The 20,204-nt window shown below is 45.9% G+C and overlaps 1 protein-coding gene across 1 annotated transcript in view; it reads left to right on the top strand.

Annotated features, from left to right (window-relative positions):
• LOC126212700 (pleckstrin homology domain-containing family G member 5) overlaps positions 1 to 20,204 on the top strand; it is an 870,566-nt gene that overhangs the window by 324,321 nt on the left and 526,041 nt on the right. Inside the window, exon 3 of the mRNA XM_049940115.1 lies at positions 12,190 to 12,320. Within this exon, the coding sequence (XP_049796072.1) occupies positions 12,190 to 12,320 (131 nt within the window). The remainder of the gene's footprint in view (positions 1 to 12,189; positions 12,321 to 20,204) is intronic.

Raw genomic sequence — 20,204 nt, 5'->3', positions numbered from 1 at the left:
GCAGAAAGGCGTAGAGACCAACCTCCTATGTTGACTGACAGATACCGCCGAGGATCGTAATCTGTAATAACTTATCTATCCAGACCATAACACAGAAATTCCAAAGTACATCAGGATCCACTGCAAGTTCTACGACAGTTAGGCGGGAGGTGAGAAAACTTGGATTTCATGGTCGAGCGGCTGCTCATAAGCGACACATCGTGACGCGTAAATGACAAACGACACGTCGCTCGTTGAAAGGAGAGTAAACATTGGACGATTGAAAAGTGGAAAAACGTTGTGTGGAGTGACGAATCACGGTACACAATGTGGCGATCCGATGGCAGGGTGTGGGTATGGCGAATGCCCGGTGGGCGTCATCTGCCAGCGTGTGTAGTACCAACAGTAAAATTCGGAGGTGGTGGTGTTACGGTGTGGTCGTGTTTTTCATGGAGGGGGCTTCCACCCCTTGTTGTTTTAAGTGGCACTGTCATAGCACATTGATGTTTTAAGCACCTTGCTGCTTCCCACTGTTGAAGAGCAATTCGCGGATGGCGACTGCATCTTTCAACACGATCGAGCACCTGTTCATAATGTGGCGGGGTGGTTACACGACAATAACATCCATGTAGTGGACTGGCCTGCACAGAGTCCTGACCTGAATCCTATACAGGGTGTTACAAAAAGGTCCGGCCAAACTTTCAGCAAACATTCTTCACACACAAAGAAAGAAAATATGTTATGTGGACATGTGTCCGGAAACGCTTACTTTCCATGTTAGGGCTCATTTTATTACTTCTCTTCAAATCACATTAATCATGGAATGGAAAGACACAGCAACAGAACGTACCAGCGTGACTTCAAACACTTTGTTACAGCAAATGTTCAAAATGTCCTCCGTAAGCGAGGATACATGCATCAACCCTCCGTCGCACGGAATCCCTGATGCGCTGATGCAGCCCTGGAGAATGGCGTATTGTATCACAGCCGTCCACAATACGAGCACGAAGAGTGTCTACATTTGGTACCGGGGTTGCGTAGACAAGAGCTTTCAAATGCCCCCATAAATGAAAGTCAAGAGGGTTGAGGTCAGGAGAGCGTGGATGCCACGGAATTGGTCCGCCTCTACCAATCCATCGGTCACCGAATCTGTTGTTGAGAAGCGTACGAACACTTCGACTGAAATGTGCAGGAGCTTCATCATGCATGAACCCCACGTTGTGTCGTACTTGTAAAGGCACATGTTCTAGCAGCACAGGTAGAGTATCCCGTATGAAATCATAATAACGTGCTCCATTGAGCGTAGGTGGAAGATCGAAACTAAAATGAGCTCTAACACGGAAATTAAACGTTTCCGGACACGTGTCCTCATAACATGTTTTCTTTATTTGTGTGTGAGGAATGTTTCCTGAAAGTTTTGCCGTACCTTTTTGTAACAAAAAAATGGCTCTGAGCACTATGGGAACATAGAACTACTTAAACCTAACTAACCTACGGACATCACACACATCCATGCCCGAGGCAGGATTCGAACCTGCGACCGTAGCGGTCGCGCGGCTCCAGACTGTACTGCCTAGAACCGCTCGGCCACTCCGGTCGGCTTTTTGTAACACCCTGTATAACACCTTTGGAACGCCGACTTCGTGCCAGGCCTCACGGACCGACATCGATACCTCTCCTCAGTGCAGCACTCCGTGAAGAATGGGCTGCCATTCCCCAAGAAACCTTCCAGCACCTGACTGAACGTATGCCTGCGACAGTGGAAGCTGTCATCAAGGCTATGGGTGGGCCAACACCATATTGAATTCCAGCATTACCGATGGAGGGCGCCACGAACTTGTAAGTCATTTTCAGCCAGGTGTCCGGATACTTTTGACAACGTAGTGTAAGGCATCATACGAACCGCCTTGTTGCCCAGATGTTGCACTTTCCGACTTCCATTTGTTTGGCCCAACAAAGCATGCACTCTACAGCAAGCGGTGCTTGGATGATGGGGAGGCTACTGGTGCAGCAAGACGTTGGCTTCGTCGTCAACCAGTAGAGACGTACCCTGCAGGCATACACGCCCTCCCAGTAAGGTGGCGGAAAGCCGTCGCACTGAACGGAGATTACGTTGAGAAGCAGCCAAAATAGTGGGGAATAATACGGTGTACTGGGACCCTGAATAAAACCAACCTGGTTTCCGAAAAAAAATTGTTGCATTTCCTACTGGACGGCCCTCGTAGTTCTAAGCGGTGTAAAAATTTGTCCCAGGTTTCTATTTATACTCGCGTAGAAGATATAGGACTGAAGAACAGCACGAATCTTTTTGCTGCCGGTACTCCCTGGGTCATAATCAGGTACCGCCACGAGATTTACATATCATTTGCTGCGATTACCGCCGACTGAGTCACAATTAAATCACTTCAATTCGACACTGCATGCATTCGTGCCTGTAATTTTGTGCGGCCTTAATTACAGCTGTAGATACCGTACTGCGAAATTTTCGTGTACACAGCCGCTCAAGTGCTTACCATATACACTCATGGAAATTGAAATAAGAACACCGTGAATTCATTGTCCCAGGAAGGGGAAACTTTATTGACACATTCCTGGGGTCAGATACATCACATGATCACACTGACAGAACCACAGGCACATAGGCAACAGAGCGTGCACAATGTCGGCACTAGTACAGTGTATATCCACCTTTCGCAGCAATGCAGGCTGATATTCTCCCATGGAGACGATCGTAGAGATGCTGGATGTAGTCCTGTGGAACGGCTTGCCATGCCATTTCCACCTGGCGCCTCAGTTGGACCAGCGTTCGTGCTGGACGTGCAGACCGCGTGAGACGACGCTTCATCCAGTCCCAAACATGCTCAATGAGGGACAGATCCGGAGATCTTGCTGGCCAGGGTAGTTGACTTACACCTTCTAGAGCACGTTGGGTGGCACGGGATACATGCGTACGTGCATTGTCCTGTTGGAACAGCAAGTTCCCTTGCCGGTCTAGGAATGGTAGAACGATCGATTCGATGACGGTTTGGATGTACCGTGCACTATTCAGTGTCCCCTCGACGATCACCAGTGGTGTACGGCCAGTGTAGGAGATCGCTCCCCACACCATGATGCCGGGTGTTGGCCCTGTGTGCCTCGGTCGTATGCAGTCCTGATTGTGGCGCTCACCTGCACGGCACCAAACACGCATACGACCATCATTGGCACCAAGGCAGAAGCGACTCTCATCGCTGAAGACGACACGTCTCCATTCGTCCCTCCATTCACGCCTGTCGCGACACCACTGGAGGCGGGCTGCACGATGTTGGGGCGTGAGCGGAAGACGGCCTAACGGTGTGCGGGACCGTAGCCCAGCTTCATGGAGACGGTTGCGAATGGTCCTCGTCGATACCCCAGGAGCAACAGTGTCCCTAATTTGCTGGGAAGTGGCGGTGCGGTCCCCTACGGCACTGCGTAGGATCCTACAGTCTTGGCGTGCATCCGTGCGTCGCTGCGGTCCGGTCCCAGGTCGACGGGCACATGCACCTTCCGCCGACCACTGGCGACAACATCGATGTACTGTGGAGACCTCACGCCCCACGTGTTGAGCAATTCGGCGGTACGTCCACCCGGCCTCCCGCATGCCCACTGTACGCCCTCGCTCAAAGTCCGTCAACTGCACATACGGTTCACGTCCACGCTGTCGCGGCATGCTACCAGTGTTAAAGACTGCGATGGAGCTCCGTATGCCACGGCAAACTGGCTGACACTGACGGCGGCGGTGCACAAATGCTGCACAGCTAGCGCCATTCGACGGCCAACACCGCGGTTCCTGGTGTGTCCGCCGTGCCGTGCGTGTGATCATTGCTTGTACAGCCCTCTCGCAGTGTCCGGAGCAAGTATGGTGGGTCTGACACACCGGTGTCAATGTGTTCTTTTTTCCATTTCCAGGAGTGTGTTTTATTATGATGGTCGTTCCTCCATAAGTAGGTCGGCGTCAACAAAATATTTTCTCTCCCGGAGGATTGATAAAGTCGGTGACTGAAATTGGGTGAGAAGATCCCACCGCAACGGAAAACACCTTTGTTTCAATGCTGTCGACCCCAAATCCTGCATCATTTCAGTGACACTCTCTCCACTATTTCGCGATAATACAAAACGTGCTGCCCTTCTTTGAACTCTTTCGATGTACTCCGTTAATCATATCCGGTTACGATCCCAGACTGCGGAGCAGTATTCTCAAAGAGGACAGAGAAGCATAGTGTAGGCAGTCTCTTTAGCAGATCGCCGGCCGGTGTGGCCGAGCGGTTCTAGGCGCTTCAGCCTGGAACCGCGCGACCGCTACGGTCGCAGGTTCGAATCCTGTCTCGGGCATAGTTGTGTGTGACGTCCTTCGCTTAGTTAGGTTTAAGTAGTTCTAAGTTCAAGTGGACTGATGACCTCAGCAGTTAAGTCCCATAGTGCTCAGAGCCATTTGAACTATTTTTTTTTTTAGTAGATCTGCTACATGTTCTGAGTGTCCTGCAAACAAAACACAGCCTTTGGTTAGCTTTCGCCAAATTTTCTACTCGCTCCTTCCAATTTCAGTTGTTCGTAATATTGCGATGCTAGGCGTGGCAATTTTTCGTCGAACGACGACCCACGTTCATCCTTTCTAACCGGAAACAAAACGGCAAATCATGGGATGCAGAAAAAGTTCAACACCGCGCCATCAGCCGGTAAACTAATAGAAACTGTCTTATGAGACTCTGAAGGGGTTATTCTGCTTCGTGTCTTTCCCCACCGTTTCACGATCAACTCGAAACTGTATTCTGCTACGCTCAGGACACTGAAGAAACGACTTGATCGTGTTCGTCGCCACAAAAATGCGAACGAACTTCACCTTCTCAATGACGATGTACACTAAGTGATCAAAAGTATCCTGGTACCCCCAGAAACATACGTTTTTCATGCGAGGTGCATTTTGCTGCCATATCAGTGACCTCAGTAGTCATTAGACATCGTGAGAGAGCAGAATGGGGCGCTCCGCGGAACTCACCGATTTCGAACGTGGTCAGGTGATAGGTTGTCACTTGTGTCATACGACTGTGTGCGAGATTTCCACTCTTCTAAACATCCCTAGGTACACTGTTTCCGATGTGGTAATGAAGTGGAAACGTGAAGGGACACGTACGGCAGAAAGGCGTAGAGACCAACCTCCTATGTTGACTGACAGATACCGCCGAGGATCGTAATCTGTAATAACTTGATATCTATCCAGACCATCACACAGAAATTCCAAAGTACATCAGGATCCACTGCAAGTTCTACGACAGTTAGGCGGGAGGTGAGAAAACTTGGATTTCATGGTCGAGCGGCTGCTCATAAGCGACACATCGTGACGCGTAAATGACAAACGACACGTCGCTTGTTGAAAGGAGAGTAAACATTGGACGATTGAAAAGTGGAAAAACGTTGTGTGGAGCGACGAATCACGGTACACAATGTGGCGATCCGATGGCAGGGTGTGGGTATGGCGAATGCCCGGTGGGCGTCATCTGCCAGCGTGTGTAGTACCAACAGTAAAATTCGGAGGTGGTGGTGTTATGGTGTGGTCGTGTTTTTCATGGAGGGGGCTTCCACCCCTTGTTGTTTTAAGTGGCACTGTCATAGCACATTGATGTTTTAAGCACCTTGCTGCTTCCCACTGTTGAAGAGCAATTCGCGGATGGCGACTGCATCTTTCAACACGATCGAGCACCTGTTCATAATGTGGCGGGGTGGTTACACGACAATAACATCCATGTAGTGGACTGGCCTGCACAGAGTCCTGACCTGAATCCTATACAGGGTGTTACAAAAAGGTCCGGCCAAACTTTCAGCAAACATTCTTCACACACAAAGACAGAAAATATGTTATGTGGACATGTGTCCGGAAACGCTTACTTTCCATGTTAGAGCTCATTTTATTACTTCTCTTCAAATCACATTAATCATGGAATGGAAACACACAGCAACAGAACGTACCAGCGTGACTTCAAACACTTTGTTACAGGAAATGTTCAAAATGTCCTCCGTAAGCGAGGATACATGCATCCACCCTCCGTCGCACGGAATCCCTGATGCGCTGATGCAGCCCTGGAGAATGGCGTATTGCATCACAGCCGTCCACAATACGAGCACGAAGAGTGTCTACATTTGGTACCGGGGTTGCGTAGACAAGAGCTTTCAAATGCCCCCATAAATGAAAGTCAAGAGCGTTGAGGTCAGGAGAGCGTGGATGCCACGGAATTGGTCCGCCTCTACCAATCCATCGGTCACCGAATCTGTTGTTGAGAAGCGTACGAACACTTCGACTGAAATGTGCAGGAGCTTCATCATGCATGAACCCCACGTTGTGTCGTACTTGTAAAGGCACATGTTCCAGCAGCACAGGTAGAGTATCCCGTATGAAATCATAATAACGTGCTCCATTGAGCGTAGGTGGAAGATCGAAACTAAAATGAGCTCTAACACGGAAATTAAACGTTTCCGGACACGTGTCCTCATAACATGTTTTCTTTATTTGTGTGTGAGGAATGTTTCCTGAAAGTTTTGCCGTACCTTTTTGTAACAAAAAAATGGCTCTGAGCACTATGGGAACATCTGAGGTCATCAGTGCCCTAGAACATAGAACTACTTAAACCTAACTAACCTAAGGACATCACACACATCCATGCCCGAGGCAGGATTCGAACCTGCGACCGTAGCGGTCGCGCGGCTCCAGACTGTACCGCCTATAACCGCTCGGCCACTCCGGCCGGCTTTTTGTAACACCCTGTATAACACCTTTGGAACGCCGACTTCGTGCCAGGCCTCACGGACCGACATCGATACCTCTCCTCAGTGCAGCACTCCGTGAAGAATGGGCTGCCATTCCACAAGAAACCTTCCAGCACCTGACTGAACGTATGCCTGCGACAGTGGAAGCTGTCATCAAGGCTATGGGTGGGCCAACACCATATATTCCAGCATTACCGATGGAGGGCGCCACGAACTTGTAAGTCATTTTCAGCCAGGTGTCCGGATACTTCTGACAACGTAGTGTAAGGCATCATACGAACCGCCTTGTTGCCCAGATGTTGCACTTTCCGACTTCCATTTCCTTGGCCCAACAAAGCATGCACTCTACAGCAAGCGGTGCTTGGATGATGGGGAGGCTACTGGTGCAGCAAGACGTTGGCTTCGTCGTCAACCAGTAGAGACGTACCCTGCAGGCATACACGCCCTCCCAGTAAGGTGGCGGAAGGCCGTCGCACTGAACGGAGATTACGTTGAGAAGCAGCCAAAATAGTGGGGAATAATACGGTGTACTGGGATCCTGAATAAAACCAACCTGGTTTCCGAAAAAAAATTGTTGCATTTCCTGCTGGACGGCCCTCGTAGTTCTAAGCGGTGTAAAAATTTGTCCCAGGTTTCTATTTATACTCGCGTAGAAGATATAGGACTGAAGAACAGCACGAATCTTTTTGCTGCCGGTACTCCCTGGGTCATAATCAGGTACCGCCACGAGATTTACATATCATTTGCTCCGATTACCGCCGACTGAGTCACAATTAAATCACTTCAATTTGACATTGCATGCATTCGTGCCTGTAACTTTGTGCGGCCTTAATTACGGCTGTAGATACCGTACTGCGAAATTTTCGTGTACACAGCCGCTCAAGTGCTTACCATATATTAATCGTGTAATGAGATTCGCTCACGACTTGTTCTCCCTGTGATGCCAAAATACGTCCGATATATCACATCAGTTCGATGTAATTAGGCGAAACATCTATTACGGCATGTATCGTTTGCGAATATCTGTACCATGTCTATAACACTTATAGAAAACCAGACTGCAGTTAAAAGTTCCGTAGAACACGAAAGGGAAGCAGTGGCTGTGAAGGAGTGAAATAAGGTTGTAACGTACCCTCGAAGGTATTCAGTGTGTACATATAGCATGTAACGCCGGAAATGCATATCCTCCTATTTCCATCTATTGTACTGTAAGTTTTTTCCTTAATTTGTTACCTGAACATATGACATTTCTGTGCCTTTATATATTGTAATTGGTTTACTATTTGTATATATATATATATATATATATATATATATATATATATATATATATGCATTTATGTCGAGGTATAATTGGTTTGTTTCGTAAATATTATTTGTATTTTTACGCTGGGTCTTGCCTAGGGAAAACTGCTATCGAACGATTACATCGATAGGTCGTGTGAAGAATCAAAGTGTGTAGGATCTTTGGTAGTGTTAACTCTGCCGCGTGGAGCGCGGGCAGAGCAGTTGGGGTCTGGCTGGAGTAGCGAGTGGAGCAGGTGTGTGGTGTGACGCTCCCGCGAGTTGCCGCGCTTTCGGGGTTTAGCAGCATGTAATTGCGCTCGACTTGCGATGATAGTTTCTGACATGGTGTCGCGGACGGGAAGCATTAGCTGGCGCACATCAAGAGCCCGTTTCGTCTGGTGACCGTGTTGAGAAGAAGGCGCGCCAACATCCAGCTTCTGCAACAGCGACGGCCGACAATGAGTGACTGTCGCCACCTCCTCGATCGACGGCTTCAAACCTTCAATCAACTAACAAGGAAGACCAAAAGCACGTAAAGTTTCAGAACTGTATGGCAGACCTCAGCTTTTCACATTGTTCCATTTGCCTCGCAAAATTACAGCAACTTAGCATGAACCTTTCTTGCTCATTGTCCCAATTGCATTACCAAGCAGGGTCCCTTCCTTTTCCGAAATGAAACCGAGTGTCGTTGAAATTCAGACGCCAGCATTAAAGTACTGTCATTGCATTTCATTACTTTAGTTTCAAAGTGCAGTTAAAGCATAGCTGGCTACAATAGTTAGATTACACAAGCACAAATTAAGAGTGCGAGTTTTGTTAGCATATTTTAGCTTACCTGTGACTGCAGCTCAGCTTGGTACGTACTAAATTTTACTATTGTTAATTATTCAGAATCATTTAATTCAAGTTCAAAGTTAAATCTCTTGTTTCTAAATTGCGTAGAGTCAAGTTGCTTTTGAAATGATTGTTGAGGTAGTCCAAGGCTAACCGTATTCTGCTGGATTTCGATGTGCTTCAGAAAGAAAGCTCACTATTAACTTCAGTCACTAAATTAACTTTCGATTTTCCGGATTTATTAATTCTTTTGCTAAATTAAGTCAGAGTGTAGCGAAATTTATTACTTCTGACAAACTTTCAGTTTTCACACTACACGTGTCAACCTTCAGTTGCCACGCTTCTAGTGCTAATTATATGTGTAATAACCTTTCTTTTTCAGTTACTATAGTAATTGTCCTTAGGACAGGCGACCGTGATTTCTCCCAAATCTCAAATATCTAATTACCGCTAGTTAATTGTTGACGTAACGGCCGCACATTTACTTTCTTTATTAACTTTACCCCTTTTCAAAATTAATTTCCACCAGTTTCATTTGCATTTTTCCTTTCATTTAGATGTAACCCTTTCCTCCCTCTTTACCGACAGATTAACTTCGGTGACGATTGCTTTCCCAAATTTCCCATTAGGTACACGCGGTTTACTTTTTCACTGTCATTAAGGTCGATAAGTGAGGGGGAGGTTACAAGCACCCAGTAAAGGAAACCATCGAGAAACCTGGAAATGCAATCAAAGATTAGGGAGAAGAAACAAAAACTTTGCTGATGACTCTGTAATTCTGTCAGAGACAGCAAAGGATTTTGAAGAGTAATGGAACGGAACCGATAGTGTCTTGAGAAGAGATTATAAGATGAACATCAACAAAAGTGAAACAGCTGTAGCGGAATGTAGTCGAATTAAATGAGATGATGGCGAAACAATGTGATTAGACAGCGAGACTCTAAAAGTGGTAGCCGGCTGTTGTGGCCGAGCGGTTCTAGGCGCTTCAGTCCGGAACCGCGCTGCTGCTACGGTCGCAGGTTCGTATGCTGCCTCGGGCGTGGATGTATATGGTGTCCTTAGGTTAGTTACGTTTAAGTAGTTCTAAGTTCTAGGGGACTGATGACCTCAGTCACTTAGTGCCTAGAGCCATTTCATCCATTTAAAAGTAGTAGATGAGTTTTGCTATTTGGGCAACAGAACCACTGAAGATTCCATAAGTGCAGAGGATACAAAATTCAGAATGAAAATCTGACTGGTTTTGATTGAATGGTCTCGCCTTCAATTTTAAAAAGACATTTTTGCACATCTAGGGGTACTACTACACCTATGTTAAGAGTAACACGTGGTGAGGAAATAATAAACAGGGTGGAAACTTCAAAAATTTTAGGTGTCAATACCGATGAGAATTTAATCTGGACAGAGCACATTTTGGAACTCCTTTAACTATTTAGTCCAGCCATATTTGCTCGTAGCAGCACTGAAAATGTTGGGCATGGAGAATTCAGTACGTTTACATTTTCGCATATTTTCATCGAGTAATGTCATATGGGATAATCTTCAGAGTAACTCATCCTTGTAGAAAATGTTTAGGGAATTGGGCATTTTGACTACTGTTTCACAGTATATTTTTTCCCTCATGAAATAATCCACTGCGGTTCAAAAGGAACAATGATGTACGTAATTATAATACCAGAAGGAAAAATTACATTCATTATACGACAGTAAGGTTGTTTTTACCTCAAAAAGGAAAGCAATTATAATAAAATTTTTGATCACTTGCCGAGCTGTAAAAAATATCTCACAGACAGCAAAGTAAGCCGGCCGCTGTGGCCGAGCGGTTATAGGCACTTCAGTCTGGAACCGCGCTGCTGCTACGGTCGCAGGTTCGAATCCTGCCTCGGGCATGGATGTGTGTGCTGTCCCTAGGTTAGTCAGGTTTACGTAGTTCCAAGTTTAGGGGACTGATGACCTCAGATGTTAAGCCCCATAGTGCTTAGAGCCATTTGAACCATTTTTTGAACAGCAAAGTAAAATTGGAAAACAAATTGGAAAAGTTTCTCCCTGACAATTCCTTCTTTGCCGTAGAAGAAATTCTATTATTACAATGTGTAGAAAGTGATAGGTGTAAATTCCTGAATCACACCTGTATATAGGGTCATTCAGGAAGATATGCAAATACATTAATATGTTATTATACAAGTAAAACTAAAGAAAAAAGTTCATATAAACATAGGTCCGCGAATGTTTATTTATAGAGTTACAGCTAATGAAAGATTTTTGCCTGAAATTTAGCACCTTAGCTAATACGTATGAAGCCACCACAAAACTGTATGAGGTTAAAGTAAAGCACAATTTCCATTCTATACCGCCTCTAACGCATGCAGAGTAGTGAGTGAGGCTCGAACCAGGAGAGAGAGGTACGGCAGACGTCAAATTCTCTCACCCAGGCCGACGTAACCACCTCTGCCATTAGTACCTTGTTGCAAATATACCTAACAAATATGTTTTCGGTTGCTACTGAAAACAGTCCTCTTACAAGAAGTCTGTAATGGCAATTTCCGAACACCCTGAATGTGTGTTGAGGACTGTGTGACACTGTACACTAATGCGAAATTTCCTCACTAAGAGAGAATTAGGAACTGAGTGCCGTGCACCATGGTCTGAAATCACAAGTTTTGCATTATAACAAATATTGTATCGAGGCCTGGCTCATTAGTGAGCATGTTACAAGATACACTCTTCCAGAAGATGATGCTATAATATGCAGTGTATGTAGACACAGAGCCTTCACCATGAGTGATCTGAAAATAGTTGTTTACCAAGCAAAATTAGTAATCATTCATAATGTAATGTATTTCTGCGATCAGGGAAATTAAAAGATTTTTTAAAAAAATTTTAGCAGTTTTAGAAAGACGAAGTGTCGGTGTTGGTAGTCCCATATCAAAGCAGATAGACAAGTCCCAGGACTACAGAAGCAGTAGTGCGCTAGTTACAGGAAAACAAATCTTAGCAACATGGACTTCAATGCTCTGCTGTCTTTGTGGTGAGCGTATCTTGTATAAGAGAAAATTTTACTACGAAATATGAGATCTGTAGATAGCGTGGCTATCAGTATAATTCACTTGGTGTTGACGCCGCAGCATAGCTAGGAAAAAATCTCAAGCTTTCCTATATTTGGCCCTTCATCGTCTCCTGATGATGAACATTATGCAAATTTTCGAAAGCTCATTCAAAGTGAATCTAACACAGTGGCACTATTACTTAAGGACGGTGTGCTGCAATATGTGTGTGTGTGTATTACATGAGTGTGTTTTTCGTTGTTCACAGAGAGGCACTGCAGGCGTCGTGCAACCGACGCGGCGTCGACGTCAGCGCAGTGAGCGTCTCGGTGGACGACGCCCGGACGCCACTGACTGCCGACACGGCCACCCTTGCTGGACGTCACATCAGGGTCAGAGGTCAGTGACTCTCTCTCTCTTTCTCTATGTCTCTCTCTGTGCATGCATGCATGTGTGTGTGTGTGTGTGTGTGTGTGTGTGTGTGTGTGTGCGTGTGTGAACGACCTGCGTACGTAGAAATTTTTTTTTCTTTATTGTGGTTTTAAAGCCTTTACGTAAAGGTGGGCCGGCAGTGGCCTATCTATGTCGCTCTTTGGCCATAGAAAAACATACATTAGACAGGAAGACATAAAAGCATACATACATGGAGGATAAAACCAGGAGCCATACATATGAAAATAAAGGAAGACATTCACGGACATGCTGCTTGTATAAAAAAGTTCAGCACTATAACAAATGGAGACACAGGGTTGCACACGTGAACATAAGAGCACTGAAGGAGAGACACTGATGAACTGATGGGAAGAGAAACACTAGCACAGTGGCGACGAACTTCGGCGCACTAAAACACACTGTTTGCACGAAAAAGTCGGGGCCTGCCGTAAGTAAGAGGGGAGGGGAGGAGGGAGGAGGGGGGGGAGGATGCAGTGGGAGAGAAGAAGGGAGGGTGTGGGCAGAGGGTACGGGGGGGGGGAAGCCTGGGGAGGTGCCCGGGGAGGAGGGGGAAATAGGAGGGGGAAAGTGAGGAGGGAGAGAAAGGAAAGAGGAATTCCCTGGAGGAATAAGTATAAATGTTTCAAGAAGAAGAATAAGAAGAAGCAGTTATAACTCCGTTAGAGCTCAAATCGGCGCCAGAACTCTCGTCTCTCATTCTCTATTTTTTTACTTTCGTTTTAAATTCATACTGAAGATAAGAAGAGCGTTCACTAGGTATTGCCATATATTTTTTCTCGTCCGATTTCAGTTGGAAAAATGCATAATTTGTTGTAGAACACCATGGAATATTTCTGCCGCAGCCCTTGTAGTTTCATGAGGTTCCGATAAGTGGCAGCTCCACACGTAGCCTTCAAAATGGCTTCTGGAATGGTGGTCCGTTCCAGGTAAAGAGCTGTCACTAAGTTTATTTTAGTGGAAAACCAGACATCACAGGTATTCATAGGCGATTGAAGAACGTCTACGAAGATCTGGCGGTGAACAAAAGCACGGTGAGTCATTGGGCAAGGCGATTTCAATCACTGCAAGAAGGCCGTGCAGACCTGCCCAGTCCCTCACGTACTGGTCGGCTGCACACAGCTGTGACTGCTGCCTTGTTGGAACGTGCGGACAGTCTCATCCGAGGTGATCGGCGGATCACAGTGAAACACCTCACTGCTCAGCTGGACATCTGTGTTGTCTGCAACGTCGACCAGTAGCGTGGTTCCATGTGGGCATACAGGCCCTTCCCGTAAGTTGGCATAAGGCCGTCGTATTGAACGGAGATTATGTTGAAACGTTGGGTGTCATAGTGTATAAGTACATAATGAAAGGCCCCCACGATGCCATAAAATTAAGATTTATTAAAAAACAAAAAATTGATACACCGAGTAACCAGCTCGTTGACAAACATGGTAATTATGAATGCGCAGTAAGGCGCAGACAAACGAAAACATTTTCTCATTCAATTTGTTGTAAGTTTTTTGTTTTAGACAGACATAGATTTTCTTGTATGTAGAAGGACGATGAGGATGTGCGATTTTAGAGATGAAGTATTGCGATCTCGATATATTGTGTATGTGAGTGAATAATACAACGTTAAAGAATCGTACCAGGCATTTTATTTATTTAAGTAACTGAAGAGGAAAGTTACAAGAAGAGGATTTTCGTGATTACGACAAGCGCCGGTGTCCCCGGAGTCCTCTGCCAGCTGCAGATTCAACAAAAATGTAAGGAAGTCGGATGCCTAAAAGAATACCAATAAGCACAGAACATTTCAACAACCATATACATATTCATTTTTTAAAATATATATATATCTTTGACTAGAAACAACAAACGGGTGGCAAAGGTAAAAAACGACCTGAACCAGATCAACATCACAGCAGACACAATAAACGACAGAATAAAATTCAGAAACATCATTAAGAAAAGTAAACTACGTGAGATACACTGTGACAATCGAACAGGCGTGAAATGGAGCGAAGAACGCAAGCAAGATCATAGCCAGAAGATGAAAGAAATTTGGGCAACCAAAAAGGCAATCAAGATGAAGCCGAAGACACGAAGCCGACAAGAAGCATGGACAGAGGACCGGAAACAGAAACACAGCGAGCGAATGAGGGAAGTTTGGGCAGCAAGGAAGGCAGCAAAAGGAATTGGCCATGTAGTTTAGTCCAACTGCGCTCTTCTATTACAATAGGCAAAAGAGAAGAGCCGGCCGGAGTGGCTCAGTCTGGAACCGCGCGACCGCTACGGTCGCAGGTTCGAATCCTGCCTCGAGCATGGATGTGTGTCATGTCCTTAGTTCTATGTTCTATGGGACTGATGACAACAGCAGTTGAGTATCATAGTGCTCAGAGCCATTTGAGCAAAAGAGTAGAGAATAATGTGGAATATTGGAATCCTGAATAAAGCCAACCTGTTTTCAGGAGAGTGTTGCATTAGTCGCTAAACGCACCTAATGTGTTCTAATGAGGCAAAATATTATGACCGTTGCCCAACTGCGAGAGTGAACGCTTCCCGGTGTGACGTTTCCCACTCGTGACACTGAAAGGGAAGTTCGTAAGCGGAGCAGCTATGAATAGGTGTTCATTCTAGTGATGATTCGGGATTTAAATCGGTAAAATCCAGTGACATAGGCGTCTCTGACAAGGGACAAAGTGCAGTGGCCAGGTGCTGGGGGACGAAAATCCAGGAAATGGCGTAGCTAGTCGGGCTGTTGGCGTGCTCCTGTGGTGAGCATCTGTAGAAAGTGATTGAAGGATGGTTAAACCACAAGCAGGCGAGAATGTGCTGGTCTTCCATGCCCCGTCATAGAACGTGGAAGTCGGAGACTTGACCACGATGTATGGCAGACCTGACGACATAATACAGTGCTGGTGTTGGCACAGTTGTTTTGGACCACACCGATCAGCGCACATTGTTGAGCGTGGGGCTCCACAATAGAAGACCCATATGTGTTCTCATTTTGACCCAACTATGATTGCAATGGACACGGGCTCACCGAGATTGGACTCTTGATCAATTGGAGCGTGTGGCCTGGTGTGCTGAATCACGTTTCTTGTCATAACAGGTCTATGGTCGTATATCCATACGCAGCCACCCAGGTGGACGTCTGCTAGAAACAAAATGCGCCACTTATGCAGGTTGGTTGGGTTGATTTGGGGGAAGAGACGAAACAGCGAGGTCATCAGTCTCATGGGATTAGGGAAGGATGGAGAAGGAAGTAGGCCGTGCGCTGTCAAAGAAACCATCCTGGCATTTGCCTAAAGCGATTTAGGGAAATCATGGAAAACCTAAATCAGGATGACCAGACGCGGGATTGAACCGTCGTTCTCCCGAATCCGAGTCCAGTGTGCTAAAGACTGAGCCACCTTTCTCAGTCCTGTGCAGATTGGTGGGGACAGTATTGTCCTATAGGGCGACGTTCCCTTGGGCTTCCGTGGGACTTGTGGTAATGATCGAAGGCACGTTGACAGCTGAACATTAATACGGACCACCTGCATCCATTCATGCCTGATATCTTCCACGATGGCTGTGGCATCTTCCAGCAGGATAACTCCACAAGGCCGGAATAGTTGTAAGGTAGTGGCGTGATAGTGAACTGTCGGCTTGGCAACGAAGATCTGAGGTGGATGAAACACATCTGGGATGTTCAAGGCTCGCAGGAGAGCTTCTGTAAAGTTTGGAAGGTAGGAGACGAGGTACTGGCAGAAGTAAAGCTGTGAGGACGGGGCGTGAGTCGTGCTTGGGTAGCTCAGTTGGTAGAACACTTGCCCGCGAAAGGCAAAGGTCCCGAGTTCGAGTCTCGGTCCGGCACACAGTTTTAAACTGCCAGGAAGTTTCATATCAGCGCACACTCTGCTGCAGAGTGAAAATCTCATTCTGGAGACATCTGGGATGGTACTGGGTGCCAGATCTGAGCCTGTGAGCCAACGGACCACAGGTTTCTGAAAGTGCTTGATCTGTGCGTAGACATCTGATTCCAGGTATCCTCATTATCTATCACACGATGTTCAGCACGAATTTACTGAAATGGTTGAAGAAGTTCGTCAAATTATTTTAACGGAGATAAAACGTAACAAACACTTTTCTGTTATGGTATGTACGATTCTTTAGGAGCCCAAACAGAACAGTGTTTTTATACTGCGCTACGCTGCCCTGAATGAAAACACGGAACTAGAGCGTTTTCTTGGCATTATGACCAGAAGACTGGTCAGTCAGTGGCTAAAATGATTTGTGGTGAGCTTTCGGTCTGTCTTGGACAGGGGTATGGCAACGTTACCAATATATGTTGCATCTACCAGGGGCACATACACATACATTAGAAGAAAATCAAAATGTTCAAATGTGGTCATCAGTCCCTAGGTTTACGCACTACTTAAACTTATGCTAGAAAGCACACACCCACCCATGTCCGAAGGAGGACTCGAACCTCTGGCAGGAAGGGCCGCGCAATCCGTGACATGGCGTCTCAAACCGCGCGACCACATCCGCGCGGCAAAAGAAAATCCGCTGACAACTTTTCTCTTCGTGGTGGTCATTAAATGTTTGTGGCGTCGATGCCGGTGAGAGTTGCATGAATGTAGTTGCATTTTTCGGAACTCTTTCAAAAGCTGGTATTTTTCATTCTAGTCCACAAATGAGAAGGTTGTGTGCAGAATCGGAGAGGAAAGGAACATATGGGAAACACTGACAAGAAGAACGGACAGAATGGTAGGTCATCTGTTAAGACATTATGGAATAATACAGTGCTATTACAAATGATTGAAGCGATTTCATAAATTCACTGTAGCTCCATTCATTGACATATGGTCACGACACACTACAGATACGTAGTAAAAATCATAAAGTTTTGTTCGGCTGAAGCCGCACTTCAGGTTTCTGCCGCCAGAGCGCTCGAGAGCGCAGTGAGACAAAATGGCGACAGGAGCCGAGAAAGCGTATGTCGTGCTTGAAATGCACTCACATCAGTCAGTCATAACAGTGCAACGACACTTCAGGACGAAGTTCAACAAAGATCCACCGACTGCTAACTCCATTCGGCGATGGTATGCGCAGTTTAAAGCTTCTGGATGCCTCTGTAAGGGGAAATCGACGGGTCGGCCTGCAGTGAGTGAAGAAACGGTTGAACGCGTGCGGGCAAGTTTCACGCGTAGCCCGCGGAAGTCGACGAATAAAGCAAGCAGGGAGCTAAACGAACCACAGCCGTTTACAATTGCTACGAACCCTGACACCTGATTACAAAGTCAAACTCTTTGAATTTTCGGCGCGGTTGCAACAGCTCATGGAAGAGGATGCGTTCAGTGCGAAACTTGTTTTCAGTGATGAAGCAACATTTTTTCTTAATGGTGAAGTGAACAGACACAATGTGCGAATCTGGGCGGTAGAGAATCCTCACGAATTCGTGCAGCAAATTCGCAATTCACCAAAAGTTAACGTGTTTTGTGCAATCTCACGGTTTAAAGTTTACGGCCCCTTTTTCTTCTGCGAAAAAAACGTTACGGGACACGTGTATCTGGACATGCTGGAAAATTGGATCGTGCCAGAACTGGAGACCGACAGCGCCGACTTCGTATTTCAACAGGATGGTGCTGCACCGCACTTCCATCATGATGTTCGGCATTTCTTAAAGAGGAGATTGGAAAACCGATGGATCGGTCGTGGTGGAGATCATGATCAACAATTCATGTCATGGCCTCCACGCTCTCCCGACTTAACCCCATGCAATTTCTTTCTGTGGGGCTATGTGAAAGATTCAGTGTTTAAACCTCCTCTACCAAGAAACGTGCTAGAACTGCGAGCTCACATCAACGATGCTTTCGAACTCATTGATGGGGACATGCTGCGCCGAGTGTGGGAGGAACTTGATTATCGGCTTGATGTCTGCCGAATCACTAAAGGGGCACATATTGAACATTTGTGAATGCCTAAAAAAACTTTTTGAGTTTTTGTATGTGTGAGCAAAGCATTGTGAAAATATCTCAAATAATAAAGTTATTGTAGAGCTGTGAAATCGCTTCAATCGTTTGTAATAACCCTGTATATGAAGACAGTAACTGTTCTCGAAAGAACAGAATACTGTTGATGGCCGTGCAGCTTTTCCGTGGAATAAATGATGACTAACTGAAACCCTCAGCTGCCGACGGGTGTTGTTGATATACCTCGATGTGGACAGCTGAAAATCTGTGCCCCGACCGGGACCCGAACCCGGGATCTCCTGCTTACGCGGCAGGTACATCAACAACACCTGTCGGCAGCTGAGGGTTTCAGTTAGTCATCATTATGGAATAACTTTCACGATACTAGAGGGATCTGTAGAGGGTAAAAGCTGTAGAGGAAGACAGAGACTGGAATACATCCAGCAAATAATTGGGGATGTAAGGTGCAATTGCTATTCTGAGATGAAGAGTTTGGTATAGGAGAGAAATTCGTGGCGGGCCGGATCAAACCAGTGAGAAGGCTGATGACCAAAAAAAAGTCCGCCTGGAAGGAAAGTTTTAAAAGAAAATATTGGATAGTCCCCTCACAGGGTATCAGATACATGACGTCTGTGCGGCTAGACGTGATGTGTCCATTTGATAAGCATATGCCGCAAATACAAACAGCTGTTAAAATTGCTAATAACTTTGACTTTGGAGGCACATACTGAACTAAAGGACATCCAGAAGTAACTGGAATCGCTTCAGTGTGTGTTGATGTCTTCAATGCGCTACAAAGTATTAACTGCAATAAACATACCTAACGTTGGGCTTCAAGCTAGAGAAGTCACAACAGATGTTAACAGTGCCAATAGTAAGAGCATAGTGGAACGATTAAAGAAACTGACAAATAGTTGGGGTACTATCTATGCAGAAAGTTGCGGAGTAGCAGAAAACACTGGAATATCACCTTACTTAAACTACTTGCGACACAGAGAAACAGAAGGGAAAAAGAAAATGCTTTATAGATCCAGAAGAACATTTAAACCTGAACCCGGAGGACAGTTTTACACTAGTTAAATTTTCTTCAGTGTTGTTATAGATACGGTTGTAGGAAATTTAACTACGAGGTTTGCTGACATAGACGACATGGACACATTGTAAAATGTAAACTTCGACGGCCGGTGGATATTTTCAAGGGGGATCGTAGCTTTGTTGAATGTCCGAATCACGCCCTGGCTCAGCAGCGAACGAGGGTATGAATAGGGCATTGAACAAAGCTATGATCCCCCTTGAAAATGTCCAGCGTAGATCGGGATGAAACGACGTGTTCTAAGGTGAAATCCATTTCGCCATGCCATAATAGCCCAGAACATTTCATTACTTGTAACACGGACACACATCAGTTTTATAGAGCTACATGAGCCTAGACCATTCTACGCAATCAGAATGCTAGAAATGATGCTATCTTTGCAAAGCGTAGACTAAGAATAATTGTAAAGGAGAAGTCGCGCGGGGTATCTGCGAGGTCTCGGGCGCCTTGCCACGGTTTGCGCGGCTCCCTCCGTCGGAGGTTCGAGTCCTCCCTCGAACATGGGTGTATGTGTTCTCCTTAGCGTAAGTTAGTTTGACTTAGATTAAGTAGTGTGCAAGCCTAGGGACCTATGAACTCAGCAGTTTTGTCCCACAGGAACTTACCACCTAAGGTAAAGGAGAAATTTTGCAGTTAAAAACGATTCGTTCAGCCAATTGGGGCCTGAGCCACTTCCCCATCAGCGCCTTCTCGCTGCTTTTGATAAGTACAGTTTCGGTAACATGTTTCTGGATATAATGGCAGCCTTACAGAACTTCTGCACTTTGCCTGTTATTGTAATTGTGCAAGCAGAGC

This window comes from Schistocerca nitens, chromosome 11 (genome assembly GCF_023898315.1).
Source record: "Schistocerca nitens isolate TAMUIC-IGC-003100 chromosome 11, iqSchNite1.1, whole genome shotgun sequence".
Lineage (NCBI taxonomy): Eukaryota > Metazoa > Arthropoda > Insecta > Orthoptera > Acrididae > Schistocerca > Schistocerca nitens.
This window is presented reverse-complemented; position numbering and strand designations above follow the sequence as displayed.